The sequence below is a fragment of the Chelonoidis abingdonii genome, chromosome 1 (genome assembly GCF_003597395.2).
Source record: "Chelonoidis abingdonii isolate Lonesome George chromosome 1, CheloAbing_2.0, whole genome shotgun sequence".
Classification (NCBI taxonomy): domain Eukaryota; kingdom Metazoa; phylum Chordata; order Testudines; family Testudinidae; genus Chelonoidis; species Chelonoidis abingdonii.
In genome coordinates, this window is record NC_133769.1 from 128,086,961 (window position 1) to 128,107,941 (window position 20,981).

Consider the following 20,981-nt stretch of genomic DNA (forward strand, 5'->3'; position numbering starts at 1 on the left):
AGAACATGAGAATTTGAAAATCTGGCACCTTATGGTTTGTGCTTAAATATGAAACTGGGAGTCAAACTTGAAAAATGTAGGCCAAAATCTTCATAGCCTACTCCTACATAAATGAGCATGCTCATTTCTCTCTATCTTGCACTGAAGTTATTTTCTTTACTATGATCTGAAAGCTTTAGCTGAAGTACTTATTTTCAAGTATGTATGTTTGGCAGGGGCCGACTGGGATCAAAACAAAATGAGAAGCGTCCTTCATTGCGACGATTTATTAGCACGTATTCCTGGACAGAGTCTGAGGAAGAACAGTCTGAAACAAAGTAGGTCTTGATTACTTAACCTCCAAGGCTTTTAGGTGGGCTTGCTTCTTCCCCTTGATGCCATGTTGCATATCCAAGCTGTATAAACTGGAATACTTACTCTATTTATCAAAATATGCCTATTGATGATGATTATTCACCAGGAAAATTAATTCTAATACTTACTTGCAGAACCAAACAATCAGAACCACCGGTTGAAGAAATACAGGAAGACAAAGCAAGGAAGCTAAGTGTTACTGAAAGGGGGAAAAATCCATCAAAATGGACTCTAGGATCAGCGTAAGTTTCTCAACTGCAAACATGAATTTCTGTAAGGGGAAGTGATGGTCAGGTGGAGGACACTGGAAGAGGAAGCAGAGTAGTAATCTTGACTTTTTATTGATGCTGCCTACTTTGAAAGGCGGACATTAAGTAATCTAATTAGCAGGCTAAAGCTCTACTTTTGGTACTAGTCAAGAACAGAATAACTTCTACTCTGATCCCTGGCAGTGTGGTGCCCTGCCTCAGCACTGCCCTTAGAGATCAAAGCCTAAGTACTTAACTAGTCTGGATAGTCCTGTCATTCTAAATTTACAGAGGAAGTTATTGGACTATACATTACATTAAACCCTCTTGTTGCAGAAAAAATGGCTGATATTTGCAATGCCTACTAGGAGATTTAGTGAGACAATTTCCGTTAACATGAATGGAATGTGTGAAGAAATCCCATATTTGGCTTGGAAAATGCAGTTTTTGTGGCTCTTCAGAGCTTTATATAAAACATCTTTTAGCATCTACTGCTGACCAGAGCCTGCATTCTAAACCCAGAATATAACATGCCACTGTAGCTGGCTATTAATACAATTTATATTCTGGATTAGTAGTCAGACAATATGATATTTAAACCTTGAAGAAAAAGCATGTCTGTCCTAATTTTATGGCTTCTCCACAGTTGCAACATAATGTCATCGTGGGCATCTCATCTGAAGACTTCCTTCTCCAAGGCTAACAAAACTCTCTGGATTTCTCTTACCATCATTGTACTCCTTGCTGCACTCACAAGCTTCCTCACAGGTCTCTCTCTCCAAAGACCTGCAGATGCTGCCCCTGTGGGAACTGGAAGTTCCTGGACATCACTACAACAACTGCTGTGGCCATATACTGAACTTCAACACAATGGACCACCACCAGTATAACACACAATCTGTATTTTAATTTGTAAATCTTTCTTTTTTTCCCCCCTGGACTTCGTGTTTTGACTCCAATTTGTGTTTATATCAACTAGTGTAAACATAGCTCTCAGGTTTAGAATTACTTAACTTTCTAATATGATTTGAGGTAGTATATTTAAAATCATTTATTTTTGAAGCTTTTTAGACTATACTTAACTTTCAATGGTAAAACCATTTTGAAGTATGATTTGGAAATGCAACTTCCCCCTCTGACAATAGAAGACTGACTGTCTTCCCAAATGTCTGAATCCAGTTTAAGATTAGAACAACTTAAAAATAGCCATTTCTCCTTTTTGAAGTTTGTAATAGATGGGTCTAAACATGTAGTTACTACAAAGTAAAGAATTTTATTCACAAAACAAACTTTTATGCATTTTTAGGCATTTGTTTTGATTTGCATGTGAAATGACAGACATCAAAGGCAATTTTATTGACCGAGTTCTTGATGCTCAATAAAGTTAATTGAAAATATTGGCTTAAGAGTATGTTAACACTCTAGTAGTGATGAGCAGTTGATATATAGCATCAATAAATAGGCAACTGGCTTTCTTTACTTTTTCAATTGCTTCTTCACTGGCAAAATCTTTGATCAGATGGTAGAGAGTAGAATGAAATTCAGTATTTTCTGCTAGGTCTTCTGAGAAGGCTTCACTAGTTTCACTGATTTTGAGCCTTTGTGCTCGCTGACCATTAAACATGTAAAGGGACCAGTCTTCATCTTTAACAGCATCTGTTTTAAGGTGTTCACTCACCTACAGCAGAATGGAAGAATAAAGGCTATAACATACTACCACACTTTCTACATAGATATAAAGTTAAGGGAGGGAGGAAAGGTGATAGCCTGGGATGCTGAGACCCAGGCTTAATGCCGTGCTCCAGCAGAGACAGCTTGTGTAACTTTGGATCTAGCCCTATGTGTCTTGATCAGAAGAGGTAGGTGCCTGAGTCCAAAATTTAGATCCTCAAAACCCATACTATTTCTACTGATTAAAATCTCCATAGTGTCAAAGGTCAGTAGGCATGTACACCACTGCTTAAATCCTGATGCTGAGTATGTGACTTAGGGAAAGGTCTAGTCTGAGCTCTTGCATTTGTCTGGCAGGGGCCCAATAGGCTAGATGTCCTCAGATGTATCTCTATACAATGCTTACGGGATCAGGCCCTGCACAAAACAGCAGAAGGTGGTGTTTTATCCAATACTGCATGGGTTACAGCACTTCAGTGGGAGGTGGGAAACCTAGATTCAAGCCCCCTTCTCTGCTCTGCCCCCTCACTCCCAGAAAGAGGAGCATGGATGTGAAACCTGGGTCTTTTGCAGCCTGGGTGAATGTGCTAACCACTGTTTTTTGGATGTCAGGGGCCACCATGATTCTTTGTCAGAGCGGGCTACCTAGGTTTAGGCACCTAATTCCAGAAGAGAGGCTGTAAATGATAAGTGGTGACTGGACTGTCTCTCCCACCCTGCCTGAAGCACATACCCCTGTCCTCAGCATTTTGTATTGGATAATTTAGGTGGTTTCCCCCCTCAGCTTGTTGCCTTTTGTGGGTCCTGTTCTAGGTACCTAGGGCTCCCCTAGGAAGGCCAACAGGAATCTTGCATATGTAACTATTTGTCCCTATGTATCTAATAGCTCTAAACACACTGAGTCAAGTAACTCAGATTCCAGGATTAACATCTCATGTAACATCTCATCTTAACCCTTCCCTTTATAATTATGACAGTAACAGCCCTCCTGTGTACAATACTATAAAATCCCTCATGGCAGAGACACCAAAATCCTTTTACCTGTAAAGGGTTAAGAAGCTCAGGAAACCTGGCTGATACGTGACCCAAAGGACCAATAAGGGGACAAGATACTTTCAAATCTTGGTGGGGGGAAAGGCTTTTGTTTGTGCTCTTTTGTTTTAGAGGTTGTTCGCTCTTGGGACTAAGAGGGACCAGACATCAATCCATGCTCTCCAAATCTTTCTAAACCAGTCTCTCATATATTTCAAACTTGTAAGTAACAGCTAGGCAAGGTGTGTTCGTTTTATTTTTGTTTTCTCAATCTGTAAATGTTCCTTTTTGCTGAGAGGATTTTACTTTTGTTTGCTGTAACTTTGAACCTAAGGCTAGAGGGGGGTTCCTCTGGGCTCTATGAATCTGATTACCCTGTAAAGTTATTTTCCATCCTAATTTTACAGAGATAATTTTTACCTTTCTTTAATTAAAAACCTTCTTTAAGAACCTGATTAATTTTTTCCCTCTTTTCTAGATCCAAGGGAATTGGATCTGGACTCATCAGGGAATTGGTGAAGAAGTCTCTCAAGGTTATCCAGGGAGGGGAAGGTTTGTGGGGGGAAGAGAATTTTCCAGATAACTCAAATCTGGATGGTGGCAGGGAGACCAGATCTAAGTGGGTAGTTAAGCTTAGAGGTAGGTGTTCATGCAGGTCCTCACATCTGTACCCTAAAGTTCAGAGTGGGGAAGGAACCTTGACAGTTACTATGAACAGTGTAGCTTACTGACAATTGGACAGAAGATAACTTAATCATAGCCGTTCACTAATTCCTCTTGTGGAGTCTGTGAAAGGTGGTGGTTGTGGTTAAAGTTGTCCATTGTGAACTGAGCATTTATTTATCCTTCATCAAATGCAAGGAAAGGGTGGCAATATTGTACAGACTCATTTAATTGATAATACTGTTCAAATGTTTTGTCTTAGAGCTCCAAATTTACTAAGGGCACTTAATATTTAGCAAGTGGGAGTTACCAGCTGTTGTTCTGCACTGCCACGCATCTTACAGAACAGAATTACTCAATCTTGAGAAAAGGATACTGTGTATACTAGCCGGTAGGGGTGGGCGGGTGTGGGTGTGACTGCTAGTTTCCTGCCTCATAGGGGGGTAGGGGCAAATGTACGAACTAGAATAGCAAAACATTTATTATCTTTTATCTGCAGCCAAAGTCTGCAACTGAATCTGCCCTACACACATGCCAAAACAGCTCCTAGCAGGGAACAGAAAATAAGTGAGGCAGGATCTCCCTTCTCTATGCCCTGAAAGAAGGGGATGTTAAAGATCTGACACCTGAGGTCTGCCTGCAAGAGAGGAGCACTGGGGGCTGCTCTGATGGGAAAGCGAGCTAAGGTTACAGTTGGCAAACTAATAAAGCCATCAGTATCTAATGGATAACAGAGGAATCTGACTCAGCCTACCTTTTGAATGAAAATCCTTTTTGTACCCACCTATACAGCTAGAGAGACCAGGTAGCCCTGGACTGTGCTAAACTTTCATAACCAAGCTAACAGTTGTATATGCCAGGTGACCTGTAAAGCAGAGTAATCGAAGACCCAAACAGACGCAATCTCAATACCCAAAGGACTGTTAATTAGCAAAGGCATGGGTGAGTTCACCACAGGCCAGGCCTTAAGAGAATCAGTGTAGAACACTAAGTTTTTTGTAAAACATCTGAGAGCAGCTAAGCTATTAAAACTGCAAAGCCAGAGCACTGCTCTGAGAGAGGTCATGAACTAGCTGTAGTTCAATGTTGCTTATCTAGTTTTGTGTTGTTATATTATTCTGGATTGTTTCTTTAGCCTAAGTCTAAAAGAGCAACCTTAAAAACTACTTGATCTTGACCAGATGCCAGATTCCACTTGCTCCAACTGAAAGCAAAAGCAGATGCAACCAGCGCCATTTGTTGATAAGATGTGACTTCTGCTAGTGGAGTCTGTAACATAAAGGGTACAAATCAGAGACCACGGATCCAACAAATCACACCACTAGACTACCATACTGAAAGTCAAGCTGTGGTCAAAAGACAGTGGGCCAGATTCTGGTTCCTGCTCCTTTGAGTGGCTCTGCAAGCTGTCTTACCCAGGTACCCGGAGGTTCTGGATGGTGTAGATCCACCTTTGTACTAAAAATATTGTCTAGAAGTAGAAAACTGGATTTTTATTTTTTTTTTTAAAAAGTAGTTCATAGCTGTCTCACCTTCTTGTTCACGCAGACATACTTGTAAGAGTAGTCTGATGGAAAAATGTTCACTCCAGCTTTCTTCAAAACAACAGTCAGGTCAATTGGAGATGTCCATTTTCCTGTCAAGTGGGAAAGTTGTTCACTCCCATCCATAATTATTGAAGACAGCATACACTGATTACCCTGCCGTACAATGCAATAAAACAAGTTTTACTGATTTTAAAAGCATTTAAAAAATCTACTTTTTTCTCAGGATCCTAGGTCCCACAGTGACTACTTTATAAATACCTCTGATGCATACACCTCCCCAGCACTACCAACCAATAGCAGCCAGGACCAAAATGTCAAATAGGGGCGTGTGTGTGTGTGTGCACGCGCATACTGGGAAGGAGGCATTTTGCTATTGCCTAGCACTTAATCTGTTCTGTTCATCCCTGCCTCTAGAATGTTCTCAGCCTCAAGAGTTTAGGATAAGTAGTGTGTCAGCACATTGCCACCATAGTGGATCTTGATTCAGCTGGCAGTTACCTGTCAGATTTTGAGGGTGACTAGAAGGTAGATTTGTATGTGTAAGTCAGAGGAGGAGATTTTACACCGAGCAAGTGGCATTAAAATAGATTATTTGAAGAGCTGCCTTTTAAGACTCATAAAATAAAGGGGGAAAGAGGGGTAATTTGTGGAGAGCTGTGCTTTATAAGATGGCCCTGAATTTAACATAGGATGGTGGGAGCTGCAGCTATCAAAATACATTAATTAGAACTCTGTTAGCAGTATGTTGCCTGCTGGCCCTTCTGGGCAAAAACCTAAGCTAAAGCACTAGTTCTATTCCCTACCCTGCACCTTCCCAATTCCATGTGGGGGGTCAATACACAAATATCCTCAGGCTTTCATCCTGACTAGGGCAGCCTGAACTCAAACATTAGTTCTGATAATGGCCTAAATAACCATTGCATGTTGTTGGAGTTGCATGTATCAAGACATTTACTGTACCTTAATTTGCATTTGAACTTCTGCAAAGGCTGTAACAATCGTGAAAAGTAATTCATCTGTGCCATTAGGTCTCAATTCCCATGACTGGTATGGCATATTGAGGTGAGCATCCTGAATCAGTGTGATTGTATAAAAAGTGTCCATCTCAAAAGAGATTTGTTTCTCTTTCATTTTGTACTGTATGTCACTGATACCATCAGTTCTCCATTGTTTGCCTATATTATATATTTAAAAAAAAAAAAGAGGAAAAAATTGTTAGAGCTTTTGCTTTTGGTGGTGTTAGCACAACACATCACATTGAACTTGGGTCAAGTGGTATGCTAGGCACTGGCGAATATTAGGCATATAATACAGACAACAGATGTTAAGAGAGAGAGAGTCTTACAACTGGTATCAAAATTTCTCCCTAGCCTAAAAATGAAAACATAGATGATGGTGCAGCTAACAGTCTGGGAGCTCATTTATAATAAATACTACTCTCCAACATTAATAGAGTCAAATTCCACTTTATTACATTAATGTAAATCAGGAATAACTTTACTGAAGGCCAGTGGGGTTACTTTGGATCAACACTGGTGTGAGAACAGTATTTGGCCTTTTAAATATACACCTCTACCCCGATATAACGCGACCCGATATAACACAAATTTGGATATAATACAGTAAAGCAGCGCTCCAGGGGAGCAGGACTGCGCACTCTGGCAGATCAAAGCAAGTTCAATATAACACGGTTTCACCTATAACACGGTAAGATTTTTTTGGCTCCCAAGGACAATGTTATATAGGGGTAGAGGTGTGTATGATTTGAAAGCAGAATTTCTCAAGATAGATTTATATACTGTAATCTAAATTTTCTAGCTGTAATTTTTCTCATAACCATCAATGATGTACTGTTACACTGTTGAGACTGAAATAAATGGCACAGAGGAACTGCAGCACTATTGATGGTAAGTTAGTTCTATTCAAGCAGGCTATTGTAATTTGGTTGTTTGCACACTGAGGAAAAAAAATGGTTAATTACCTCTCATAACTGTTGTTCTTTGAGATTGTGTTGCTCATTCAATTCCATGTTAGGGGGGGGTGTGTGTGTGTGTGTGTGTGTGTGTGTGCGCGCTCGCCCCATGCATGGGTGCCAGAAGTTTTTCCCCAGTGGTATTCATAGGGCCAGCTCTGGCACCCTCTGGAGTGGTACAGGTATATGCTGGTGTAAGAGGTGCCATTGCCCCTCCCACCCTTCCTTCAGTTCCTTCTTGCTGGAACTCTGACAGAGGGGCAGGAGGGTGTGTCATGGAATGGATGTGAGCAACACATCTCAAAGAACAACAGTTACTAAAGATAAGTAACTTTTTTTTTTTTTTTTTTTTTGTCTTCGAGTGATTGCACTTGTCCATTTCACATTAGGTGACTCGCAAACAGTGCCTCTGGAGCTGGGTCAGGAGCTCATGGATGCATTGATTACAACATCGCTCTACCGGAGCCAGCATCGTCTCAGGCCTGCTGGGTGATTGTATAATGAGCCGTGAAGGTATGGACAGATGACTACATTGTGGCCCTGCAGATGTCCTGGATCAGGACACGAGCCAGGAGGCTGCTGACGATGCCTGTGCTCTTGTTGAATGACCTGTTACTATCGGCAGCAGAGTAGAGAAGAACCACTGGTACAATTACTTGCTGAAGCAAGAGGATGTTCCAGCACCATTACTGGCAGTAAGAAGGAACTGAAGGTAGGGGGAGGGCTGCCAGTGCATGTGGCAAGCACACACACCTAACATGGAATGGACATGAGCAAGCACGGGAAGAACATATTTACTACAACTGACCAGAAAACTTTGGACAAAACATTTTTTCATGGGAATCTATCGATTTATTGAAATCAAAACATTCTGCAGAAGCCGTTCAATTTTGATTAAGTTATCTCCAGGAACAGGCAAATTCTGAAACCAGGACTTCCACAGTCTGGCACCCAGGGATGCCAGGATCTGCAGTGCCAGAACAACATTCCAGGCAGACTGTCGCAGAGCTAAGATTCAATCCCCTTTCACAGAGAATTCTGAAATATTGGGCTTTTGTTCCTAATCAGAATGAAATTAAATATTGAAATTTTTCACACAATGAAATACCTTTCTCTGTCTTGCTCTAATATTTACACTGTATGGGAGCTAAAAGATGTAAACCCAAGCAATAAAGCAGAGATAATAGCCTATCACCTTTTTTAGAAAGATTTTTTTAATGGGGCCAATTGCCAAGAGATATCATTGAATGAGGACTGAAAGACTACACAACATTTTCCTTACTTCTAAATAATTTACAGAATAAGAATGTTTGAATAAGGGAGCAACAAAATCTTGAGTCTATTAGAAATTATGCACCAATTGAATGTTAAGCTTTCAAAAATCCAAGGATAACGAACAGCGAAGGGCCCATATCAAACTCTGGATCTGAATTGGATCTCATCTCTGTAAGGGGACTTGCCAAAGCCTGAGTTCCAAATACTCCATGAACTTAGGAAAAATTAAAATCCAGATCTGAATTCTGGGACTTGAACTTAAGAAAAGTTTTGGGATTTAGCATTTGTGTGTAACAGCTGGCTGAAGACTTACTGTACCTGCAGAATCCCATCTGGCAACCATGGGTTCCTCAAAAAATATCACACTGTCAAGAAGTCTAAGAATCACCCCTACACGTGGATATGTGGCATCTTCAGTTTCTTCTGATTCTGGAGGATACGGATATGTCTCCAATCCTACATCGAGTAACTTTGATGGGGAGGTGAAGAAAAGAGAAAATGTCATGAGAAACAGCAATACACTACTAAATTTTGTTATCCACTTTGGTCCTCTGTAGAGTTCACTGAAATACAGTCTAAAGAGCTAAAAACTTTATATATCATTTGATAATTCTACACGTCTATGTAACTTTGCAAATTACATTTTGCTGCTTCTGCATCTTCCATCCAAGGATCTCAAAGGGCTTTCTACAAACATCATACAGCCATAGAAAGGGGCGACAGCTATTATTCCAGCCCATATGTATGACATTCAAGTATTGCCTGCATTGGGGGCTGTACTGCAGCTCTACATGAAGGTACTGAGTTAGGGAGGGGGAGTTATGTCTCTCAGTCCCCCAACGAACATTTATTTGAGCTAATGCAGTTTATGTAAATTATGCCTATTAATGAGATCAGCATCACAAAAATCCTGAGATGCAAGTAAATGTCATCTCAAATTTTACAGTTGAGGAAACTGAGGCATAGTGCTCAAAGACCATAAAGTCTGCAGCAGAGCCTGGAATGAAACTCAAAGCTCTGTTATCACATTCATAGGCTTTAACAAATCCTTCTGTTTATAAAATGAAGCAAGGACTTCCTTTAACCAACATCTTTAGGAGCATTTTCAAATGCAGTGATTTCAGGTGTCTATGCTACTTCCATCTAACAGAACTGACTGTATGAATACCTGTCTGAATGCACACACACCCATTATATGGATGTCACAGGTATATAAGGAAGCTTGCAGCTGCAGTTTAGGAGCATGATTTGAAACTTAGCTTTTAATCTCAGTGCACAGAAACTCAAAAGATAGAACTGTTTGTTTATACTGTGTGAACTCTATATTGACAAATCTCCAGAACTGCAGCAACTCTTTCCAGGGTGATCAGAACTAAAAGAGATACGTTGGGTGCAATTTTGCTTCAGATCTTGACCTACTTCCACCATGGTCCAGCCTTTGATTTGTTTAGCTTGAGGTGGGAGCTTCAGTGCATCAACAAAGTACACTCCACCCACTGGTGTGAACTGGTGCAAATCAACTACATTTTCGCCAATTAGCTCTTCTTCTTTTTCATCAGTGGCCACCTGCAGTGGTGCAACCTGAACTAAACAACAACCAAATATCATGTATTAATTCAATGTCTGATTAAAGTACCGAGATTTCAAATCCCAAATGCTTTTTGCACATATAGCATCTAAATATGCACTTTAATGGCTTTCTACTCTGCAATATCTCAGCGCCACCTTCTGGTGGTCTATGGATTTTTTTAAAGGATTCACTAGAATGGATAAAACTAGATAGACAACAAAAATTAATAGAAGACTTATTCAGGGCTAGACTTAGGTTTTATGGGGCCTTAAATTAAGAACTGTAGTGCCCCCAATTATAATTAGGCATATGGCTGATGTGCTAGCTATGGGCACTTGGAGTTCCTTTGTAACCAAGGCACTCTGTAGCTGCATAGACCTATGACCACCACTGGATTTACTAATCCATACCTAATGATTGCACCATCTTCTCATGTTTTTAGTACTGAGATTTTAAAGAGAAGGGTGCATGTCCCCTGATGCGGTTAGTGACTTCACGGGTCCGTTCAAGCAGATTCACCTACAGAATCATGGTCTTCAGTATAATCTGTGCAACCTCAATAAATGCAATGGAGTTTCAGAACCGTAAATGACAGTAGAATCTGGTCTGGAGTCAGTGTGGTTGCACTGCTCATAACTAACAGGGAGAACTTGGCCCCCATGTTATATAAAATCCTACAGGGTTTATGGAACGTGCATGTAAGGAAAACATAGGGCCACAAACTGAAGTTAGTTAGAAAAGGAAGATGCTTAACACAAGAGGGGATGGAGGGGGATCAATTTGTGGAACAAAATTCCTTAGAGAAACCACAATGGTGGAGTAGAGGAAATTCCTTGCCAAAATTCTTGAGACTTTCCAATGGTGAATGTTTTTTAAAAGTTCTAAGCACTTAAAGAAAATAATATAGGATTTTCACCTTCTAATAATACTCATTTAGGTGGCTGGATGGTCACTAGCAATGTTCAAAAATGCATGAAAAATTTCTTATTAGATATCATAATATAAGGAAGACAATTTATTACGAGGATCCACTTAAACTCTGTTCAATAACACAAGGTAAAGTAACTGTACTGTAAAACTTATTAAATAAAAGACGAGATTATCTCATTTTTAAAAAATATAAACAAACTAAAAATATCAAGTGTGATGTGATTCCAGGTCTTTTTTAGAGTGAGATGGGAAAGGGCTGCTAGTTTTATATGAATATTATATATGCTCACATGTTATATACAGTTTTTGTAGTATATTGTGCACATACAACAATTTAAGCCAGGGGTAGGCAACCTATGGCATGAGTGCTGAAGGCGGCACACGAGCTGATTTTCAGTGGCTCTCACGCTGCCCAGATCCTGGCCACTAGTCCAGGGGGGCTCTGCATTTTCATTCAATTTTAAATGAAGCTTTTTAAACATTTAAAAAACCTTATTTACTTTACATACAACAATAGTTTAGTTTAGTTATATATTATAGACTTATAGAAAGAGACCTTCTACAAACATTAAAATGTATTACTGGCATGCAAAACCTTAAATTAGCATGAATAATGAAGACTCGGCACACCACTTCTGAAAGGCTGCCGACCCCTGATTTAAGCTCTGTGTATACTTATTAATAGTATACTAATCTATGTAGTAAATCCACTGTACTATTTACTACAACTTTGGCTTTCCTTTTTTTTTTAATTAAAAAAATTTAAACTTCTTCTAAATGAAGCTAAATACTTGCTCTCCCAAGCTAAACCACTCAGATCTTTTTTTAACACTTGTAAAAACATATTCAAGATACAGACACTTTGCTCTTTACATAAATTTTCACACTAAAATGATGAAGAAAAAGACCTTAAACAAAAACAAATAATTATACCATTTCTTGGCACAGGTCTTAGTTAATATTAAGCCTGGGATTTTTAAAGGTGCTTAAGAGACCTGACTGCCTAAAATCCACTCCTTGGAAAAATCCCAGGGGAAATACCGACCTGGGTCATCCCTAGATGAGAACCTGAAAGTTTGGTTGCTGGGGCAGCACCCACAGGAAAGTTCTTTTAAACAGGTAAAAGGCTCTATAGCTCAAATAATCAATGCTGCACAACACACAGTCATCTTGTTTTAGAAGAAAGTATAAGAAATAAATCAAAGATTTTACTAAACTAAAGGATCTAAAAGTGTTGGCGAAACTGATGGCTGATTTATATGAGAAAAAAGACTACAACTAGCACTGGTCTCTTTCCTGGGATTATGGCCCTGATTCAGCTAAGTGCTTAAGCACCTTAAGTACATGCTTAAGTAAGGAACTATTCCTGGGTTCCCAGTTATGCATAAGCTTCAATAACTGACAATCTCAGCCTAACTCAGAAACAAAGGAAGAACCTTATTCACCCAAGACAGATACTAGCTAGAATCTCAAGATACCTGTATGTATTATATTTTATAAACATATAAAATGAGAGCAATATCTATGTCATCTTTGTTCTGTCCATGTAGGTGTTGGTGCTACATTATATACACTGGCTTTGTATGCTCCAGTGTTTGCTTAGAGTAAAATCAGAAGTTTAAAAATACATATAATTATGCCATACTGCATGTAAAATCTGAGTACCTCCTGAAATGGTGCTAACATTTTCTGATTTCTTATCAGATTCCTCTTCTAGCTTCTCATTTTCACCAGGATCGACTTTAGTGCTGTCTTTGAAAGAGATGGTACTCTAGTTCAAAAACAAAATGTAGTGTTTTTAGCATACAGTGAGACAGGCGCAATTAAAAATGGTGTAGCTTCTCTGTGAAAATGAGAACCTCAGGAGAATGAGTAAGGTCCTCATCATGCAATGAGATGTGCATGAAGCTCACTGGAGGAATGGGGCCATAGCGTAGGAATATCCAGAATGCATCATTATGGCACTCTTTTTTTTTTTTTTTTTTTGGGCTAACTGATAAAACCAGGTTTTGATACAAAAACATTGTCTCAGGCAGTCTGGATTTTGTCAAAGTCAGGTAATCAGCTTTACATATTAATATATCAATCAATAGAGAGAACAAGTGTAATAATGAATTGCATTTCTATTTCAGCTTTCCTCCAAAAATCTCGAAGCACTTTTCAAATATTAATGAATTTGCAGTACTGTGTGAAGTAAGTATCATAGCCTCATTTTTCTGATGAGAAAGCTAATGCAGGATGAGAGATAGGAACTGTAATAGAAACAAACATAGAACTCAGATATCCTGACTCTTTCGTTTGTACCTACACTATGAGACTTTTCATACCTTTCATTGTTTTCACATAGTTATTGTATGTTATGGATTTTCATCCTAGATGCACCCTCACCCCTGTTGTGCCAGACTTCTGAGAGGCAAAGCAATAGGGAAAGTAGCTGGGCACTCATTGCATGTTTGTTCCCCCTCCGCTATGTAGAGCTAAAGTGCTTCTCCGTGTATACTGTGTGAGGGAATTGTGGCAAGAGGCAGCCTGCAGACTTGTATGGAATCCCTGCCCTGCAGGGGAACAGAGAGAGACCATGCAGGAGCAGAAAGAGGGACAGAACTAGAGAAAAAAATGGGGGAAGGAAAAAACTAAGGGTAAACAGAACTATAAACGATATCCCAGGTGAGCAACCTACATTTGGAGAAGCGGATCCCTGAGGTGGGAACAGGAAAAGAATGAGGATTGGTGGAGACGGAACAAGACTTAGAAGAGTGGGAGAAAGAACAAGGTAAGGACTTAACCACGAATGAAAAGCAAAAGCCAGAAAAATATAGGAGAAAGGCAATAAGACAGGTGAGATGTGTCAAAGTATAAAAGTAGGGTTGCCAACCTTCCAGGACTGTCCTGGACTCTCCAGGAATTAAAGATTAATCTTTAATGAAAGATTATGTCATGTGATGAAACCTTCAGGAATACGTCCAAGCAAAACTGGTAACCCTTTGTAAAGGAAGCAGGGAGTGGCGATGACCTGCCTCAGGCACTGCTCTGCAGAAAATGTGGTGGGGGGAGACACAACAAAGCCAGGAACCACTGCTGTAAATATATGTTAATAAGATGTAAAAATGGTAGTTTACAGTTATTTATCTAGAAAATTTGGCAGCAGAATCAGAGTAATTTAGAAGTGCCTGTTAACCTACAAGCCTGTTAACCTAGTAGCTTCTACAAGCCATAGAAGCTACTAAGAGCAAAAGAAGCCATTGTTCGACTATGGGATATCACTTGGAAGAGATTCAGAATGATAGAGATGGTATTTTGCCAGCCCTCTAGTGGAAAAACCATCAGCATGCAGAGACTAAAGATCCACTCAAGTCTAAAACCTACTTTGCAACCCTTCAAACTGTCCTGACAGCATTGGACTCCTGTATATGGTTTGTGGTACACTGAATTTTCATGTGCTGTAATATATATACTGCTTATTGTATTTTTCACTCTATGCATCTGATGAAGTGGGTTTTAGCCCACGAAAGCTTATGTCCAAATAAATTTGTTAGTCTCTAAGGTGCCACAAGGACTCCTCACTGTTTTTGCTGATACAGACTAACACAGCTCTCACTCTGAAAACTGAATTTTCTGTAAACAGAATCAGTTCATTCTAATATACTTATTAACATTTTTGAATGACCCTCTTACAGTGATGTCCTACAATAGTATCTGGCATTATCCGTGCCCTAATCCCACTCCCATCCACATCAATCATAAATCTTCATTCCTACTACAACCTTTCATCAAAACAGTCACTTCTACTCTCCGATTGCTGGTCTTTCTTTTCTCCCTCCCCTATCTCTCAAGATCCATGGCAGTCCAACAGGTGGAACAATCTGTGTGCTGTGCCCTAAACTGAGGACAGTTACTTCAAATTCCTAAGAATTTGGACTTTCCCTCACTTGTGGTCTACAATGGATGGTGCAGCTAGATAGCCCCCAAAGATTTGTAAAATTGCAATTTGTTCATCTCACACCCTGTGTGGCTTCAGAGCTTGCCAGTCTTGGTAAACCCAACAGATCTCAAAAGCTGGGTGGTTGAGAAGATAACCAGAAATGAGAGGGACCATAGGGAAGGGAGAAAGCTTAGGATACTTTGGATAGTTTCAAGGAACAAGCCATGGCCTATTGGAGTGGGCAGAAGACCGGTTATACAAAAGTCTTTGTGGAATTGACTCAAAAGGTTCAGTGTTTTTGGTATCTCATCCTACATCCTGCCACAGCAGTTAAGATTGACTGAGATGCTCTTGCTGTCAGGTCCTTGATTTGAATTCTGCAGGACTGCCGCATAGCCTTCTCCAGTTGAGAATCACTGTCTTTGTCATGTTCTAGTCTTGGGGGGCCTGCCTGAGCTTGGTTTGGTGACCTTCAGGATACAATGTATTTTTTATGTGATGTGGCATGTAGCTGATTAGTTTGGTCTTGTTTTTTTGTTTAGTTGGTGGTGGCAACAGTGCTTATGGATAGTTTTGTCACCTATGGAGCTAAATTCTATATGGTGCAAACAACAACAGAATTTGGCTCTATCTGGTTTTAGTTTTTGTATCTAAGTGCTTAGATACTACAGTTTAAAAGTGTTTTAAAAATTCACTATAAGACAAATCTTGAGATATTTAGCTCTTACTTTGTCCTCCTTGAGGAAAATCTCATTGACTTCAAGAAGAACTACATCTGGATAAAACTTGAGTTAAGATCTCAGGATTTGCTCTCTTACCTTTTCAGGGTTTATCCATACTGAACTGCTAGTACTTTTGAGGCAGGCCCATTTTTAGTTATAATGAACTCAACTGCAAGACCTTCTCCAAAAAGGAGGAATTCTTTTATAAGGGGAATAAACATTTTAAGGAATTTTTTTGTTTTCTAAGGCACAAGGGAGACATGTAAAGATCTGTTAAGATGCTAATATTATGCAGCTGGGCATTAACTGACAGCACTGTCCGTGCTGTACCTTTTACATCTTTCTTACCTTTCTTCCATCAGACTCCTTTTCAATTACCAGGTCGCTGTCTTCCCCACTCTTTTGTTCCTCTTCTTTTTCTTCTTTCATATCATAAAGCACAGTTAATTCTGGTTTGCTTTCTAGGGCTTGCACCTTTAAATGCTGTTTGGGAATGCGTTGCAGTGGGGACATATGATCATAATGAGTGTGCAAGATGCGGACAGCAACATCACTTGTGGCCACTGTCTTTGGAAGATCAAATCCATTTTCTGCATCACAAAACATATGATTTTTTAATCTGTAAACAGAGAATTAAAACAAAAGAATTCTCTAGTACAGTCAGTATAATTATTTGTACATCACACTTCAATATTCCAGTACATTTATCACAGTAATACAGGCCCCTATGTTGCCTTTTACTATATGTCACAGTTTGGGGAACAAAACTGGAAAAATGAGTTAGATGGTCATCACATGCTCACCCAGCACAGAGAGCTGCCACCAGCCTCTCCAAGATAGCTAAAACAGAATTAAAAGAATAAAGCTCTGCATGCAGTTAAGGAACCTGGCCAGGCAGAGAAGGGAAGGAGTCAGCTGTTCTATATAGCATCCTCACAGGTAAACTGGATCCATTTATTAGGCACATTTCTGCATAGGTAATGCAGCTGCTGTCTCTATAAGTCCCTCTCCACGGTTTCCACAAACAAGATCAGGAAGCACTTAAGGTAAAGAAAACCAAGCTAGGAGAACAAGCACATCATCTGCCTCTGTGCCACCATAGGAAAAGGGCTAAAAGGCAAACAGAAGGAGATCAATTCTGTGTCAAATCAGATACCCAAGAACTTGGGCCTTCTTCCCCCATGCATCTTTGGCCTGCCATAGTGTGACTGGAGGTCCCATTTCTGACCAAGCAGACAGAGATCTGTTCAAATGAGAACTCTCCTTCTGCCCATTTTAATACAAGAAAATATTGGCTAGAATTATAAAATCTTTCACACATAAACCTCCATGTTTTGTGTAAGAACACTGGGTGAGATTTTGTGCTGGGCTTTAAAAGGTGCAGCATATTCTGTGCCCAATTGAAGGATGCTAACATAACATCAAGCCACTTTTACGCTCTCCTGATTCAAGGCTCCTTTGCCGCACATAGAATAATGTAAACAGTTCTGGGGGGCATAAGTTACAGAAGCCTCCCTAGGCTGCCTTATAGGCTGCAGTGCTGTCCTAACATTCTAGAGTGCCGCAACCCTGCCCCAATATAGCCATCCTACCCCCAGCAGACCCCCTACACTATGGCTTGCAAGGGAGTTCTCAGAAGGCAGTCTTACAGCTGTCTTTCATAGTTCCAGTGCTTGGCACACTCCCCACTTCCTCCAGGCAGTTGAGGGCCACTTGTTGAGTAAAGTGCTACTCAACATGAATAAGGGTTGTCAGAAACTGGCCCTGAGTCTTTATTCCATAGAGATGTACAAAGATAGAGCTAATCTGAAATAAGGTCACTTTTGTACTGTACCTTGCATTCTTCTTGAGGTTTCCCCAAATACAGAAAGTGATATTTTTATCTTTTATGACCACATCCATATTTCCACTGTCAGAATCTGCAAAAGTACTAGCCTTCTGCAAAAAACAAATCAGCATATTACTCTAAATTAAACTAGGATGGAGTTGATGTACTTGACGCTGATGACAGAACTGCTATTGTCTTTGCACTAAGAACGATCAAAAAGTTGAGCAAACCATAAGTTCTTAGGACAGTATCTCTCAAAGATTATTTTAACAACTTAATATTTTGCATTTAATCACTAAATTTTTGTGTAATCAATGGTTACTGCTAATTTAAATCATGCTGACAGTTAAGGCCAGGATTTTCAAAGACCTCTTAATTCCCTTAGTGTCAAATCACACTGAAACCCAGTTCCCACTGAACTGAACTTCCTTAGGTTAATTTAAAAATTCTAACCTCAGACACTGTGAAGGAGAAGGCCTCAGAAACATCAGTCCAGTACATAATTATGTTTGAGCTGGGGAAGTTTACACAATAGTCTGTATCACAGTGTAAAAAAAGTCACTTTTGCCAATTAACCTAATGTACAAAACTGTTACTTTCCCATTGCCCTTGATATTTCATGAATAACATTTGAAGACTAACAACTAAAATACAAAGTTTACTTACTTTAAGTAGGTGCTCTGTTGCTTCATTGTATTTCTGATGAAGAAGACTCTGCAGTTCCAGAATTGACTCCTGGTACTGAACAATGACCTCTTCCATTAGCTCATTTGGCGGTGTGTCCAATAATAGAAAATTCAACTTCTCAATTAACTAAAATACATTAAGCTTTCCAAATTAGTTTTACAATCAAATCATAGCAGTTTAATTTCCTTTTTTCAGGGATTAGAGTGGAAGAATGATTTCTGTTCTTTTGATTTCAGATATCATATATAAGGTATCCTGTGCTCTGTTAAAATATGAGCTGAACTTGCTTCTTTTGCATATACACAAATATTGGTTACAGGAATTCTCTATTATACATCTAAAAAGAACATATGTGAAAAGAACATTATTAAGGTTTCAAAATTAGGAAATGTCAGAATTAAGGTTGCTTGTGCAACCTTAATTTAGCCCCTTTGTACATACATATTATGATACAGTCTTTCATTATATCATCACATACTATTATTTTCACAAGATCCCTCCTGCATTCAGTGCAGGACTGACTTACTGAGCAAGAAAAATTTCAGGGCACAGAAACTCTGCTTGGGACAGAGTTATACTTCTGTTTCTTTGGTCTGTTTGTTCCAGGTTTTCGTAAAAAAATATTATTTTCTAAACTCATCACAGCTATGACAGGGACAACCAGTAGGATCTGAAACAATTGCTACACAGCTAATAAGAGATTTCTGGTTGGCTCATAACGTAGTGCTGTCTACAGACAACAAAGTTTCTGGCCTGAGGCTTAGCAATTCCAGACATCATTTTATATGTGTGGATGCTGGCAGGACAACTCCACTAACTGGAGTGACTAGCCATGAATTTAAGCACTATCTTTCTCTAGAAGTTCTATAATTCTATTTTGGAGATCTATGTTTTGAACCTGAACCAAGACTCTTACACCTCAGACTAGAGGAGATTCAAAGTAAAATGTATTTGCTTAGTTTCCTGGAAATAGAATACTGGGATATACTCCAAGTTCCCTGTTTTCACATTAGAGGTCCCATCATAACAAAAACAGATTTTTTTTATATTGGTGATGTTGGTGCTAATTTTGTAAATTATGCTATTTTTGTAAGTGAAAATTTTGAATTTGTGTGAGTATGATGCCGTACAACCCCAGCCATCAGAAGAACATTGACAGTTATAAGGTTTCTTCACATGATTTTTCCTTAGTCTTGTAGACTGAATGTGCTTTATTGACTGCCATTTGCTTATAATCAAATCTATTTTGTCACCTGAACTATAATGCGCACCTACAGATGTCCATTATAATTTGAATTCTCTCCTAATTTAAACGGTCATATCTCAAGAATGATTTATCCATGTCCCCTCTCACAGAAGAACACACATGAGAAATTTCAAGCATACCATATTTTGACAAAGTCTGTTGGGGGGGGGGGAGGGGTTGGTCAAAATCAGGATTTTAATGGAAAGCTATGCTTATAGACTTAAATTCTGGAGAAAGTTCTCTTCTGCTAAAAGTAATCTCAAATTTTAATTTTAAAAATGTAATAGGAACAAATATGTCAACAAAATTTTAATCTACAGGATAACCCAAAATTGGAGGTTTAGATAAATGCCCCAATGACAAAGTTGCTTGCAATAAGATGATGATATTTAGCACATCTAACAAACTAACACTAATCTATCCTGATATCTACAATGCCTGCCCGAGATTAAATGTCAAATGTTTATTAGATATTGCTGTATTAGCAAAGTCATCCCTTAACATTGTATTTGTTAGTGTGATGTTTACTGTAAACTAATTTGAATCTATTTGATATGATCTTTCATATTCTTCTCTCCTCTGTAAATTACACTCATTAATGTCAACAGAAATTACATGCACACAGGGAGAGAAGCATTTAGATCCCTTTGTTTGTACTATTATGATCATCTACATCAATCAGTTATTCATTCATTCTACAGAAATGTCACTACTTTGGGGAAATATTAACAAATCTATTTAACACACAACCACAGTAATTTAAGATTACCAGAGGATGTCAGTAACTGCAGTAGAGGCAGCACACCACATTTACTATTGCTGTATATTCAAACTTCCAGTATCAGTGCCTCAGAAATCAATCCTGAAATGCAATAGGCTACCTGAAAGATGCATTGCTGAAGGAAGTTGGAGGCCAGGAATCAAAATAGAAGTAAAAAAGTGGTGAGCTCAAGTCCTCCCATTTCAAACTACATTCCTAATACCAAAGTAGCTGAATGATCCTGCTAAAATGATCAGCAGTAAATGGTGAAATCTTAGCATTCAGAGTGTCACCATGTCTTCAGTGTGAACTGGTCATTGATATAAATACAGAAGTTCTTGCTTCTTTTAGAACAATTGTTTCAGGAAGTCTATCTGTATATGCACAGGGCTAGAAAATTTGTAATTTTTTAAATGAAAGCTTAAACTCTCTAGAAAATGAAGGGGCCATCAGAGAACTTCTGGTATGGCATATATTGGTATACTAGCTCACTGTCTGGCTATGCCAAAAGAATGACAGGAAACATTAGATAAAGATTTAATCAGGTCACAACT

The 20,981-nt window shown here is 39.1% G+C and overlaps 2 protein-coding genes across 4 annotated transcripts in view; one reads left to right on the plus strand and one right to left on the minus strand.

Moving 5' to 3' along the window:
- Positions 1–1,999, plus strand: part of IRAG2 (inositol 1,4,5-triphosphate receptor associated 2) — a 72,043-nt gene extending 70,044 nt beyond the window's left edge. The window contains exons 37-39 of the mRNA XM_075069992.1: positions 216–317; positions 489–596; positions 1,249–1,999. Coding sequence (XP_074926093.1) covers positions 216–317; positions 489–596; positions 1,249–1,492 — 454 coding nt within the window. The 3' untranslated portion in view covers positions 1,493–1,999. The remainder of the gene's footprint in view (positions 1–215; positions 318–488; positions 597–1,248) is intronic.
- Positions 2,000–2,004: 5 nt separating this feature from the next.
- The window catches only part of DNAI7 (dynein axonemal intermediate chain 7), a 34,485-nt gene continuing 15,508 nt past the window's right edge, over positions 2,005–20,981 (minus strand). For 2 of the 3 annotated variants that reach the window (XM_032789764.2, XM_032789767.2), the window contains 10 exons: positions 18,401–18,547; positions 17,741–17,844; positions 16,255–16,525; positions 12,928–13,033; positions 10,182–10,348; positions 9,081–9,231; positions 6,476–6,690; positions 5,501–5,668; positions 5,124–5,237; positions 2,005–2,280 (listed from right to left, as the gene is read on the minus strand). In XM_032789764.2, coding sequence (XP_032645655.1) covers positions 2,005–2,280; positions 5,124–5,237; positions 5,501–5,668; positions 6,476–6,690; positions 9,081–9,231; positions 10,182–10,348; positions 12,928–13,033; positions 16,255–16,525; positions 17,741–17,844; positions 18,401–18,547 — 1,719 coding nt within the window. The remainder of the gene's footprint in view (positions 2,281–5,123; positions 5,238–5,500; positions 5,669–6,475; positions 6,691–9,080; positions 9,232–10,181; positions 10,349–12,927; positions 13,034–16,254; positions 16,526–17,740; positions 17,845–18,400; positions 18,548–20,981) is intronic. The other variant, XM_032789765.2, reaches the window with a different exon arrangement.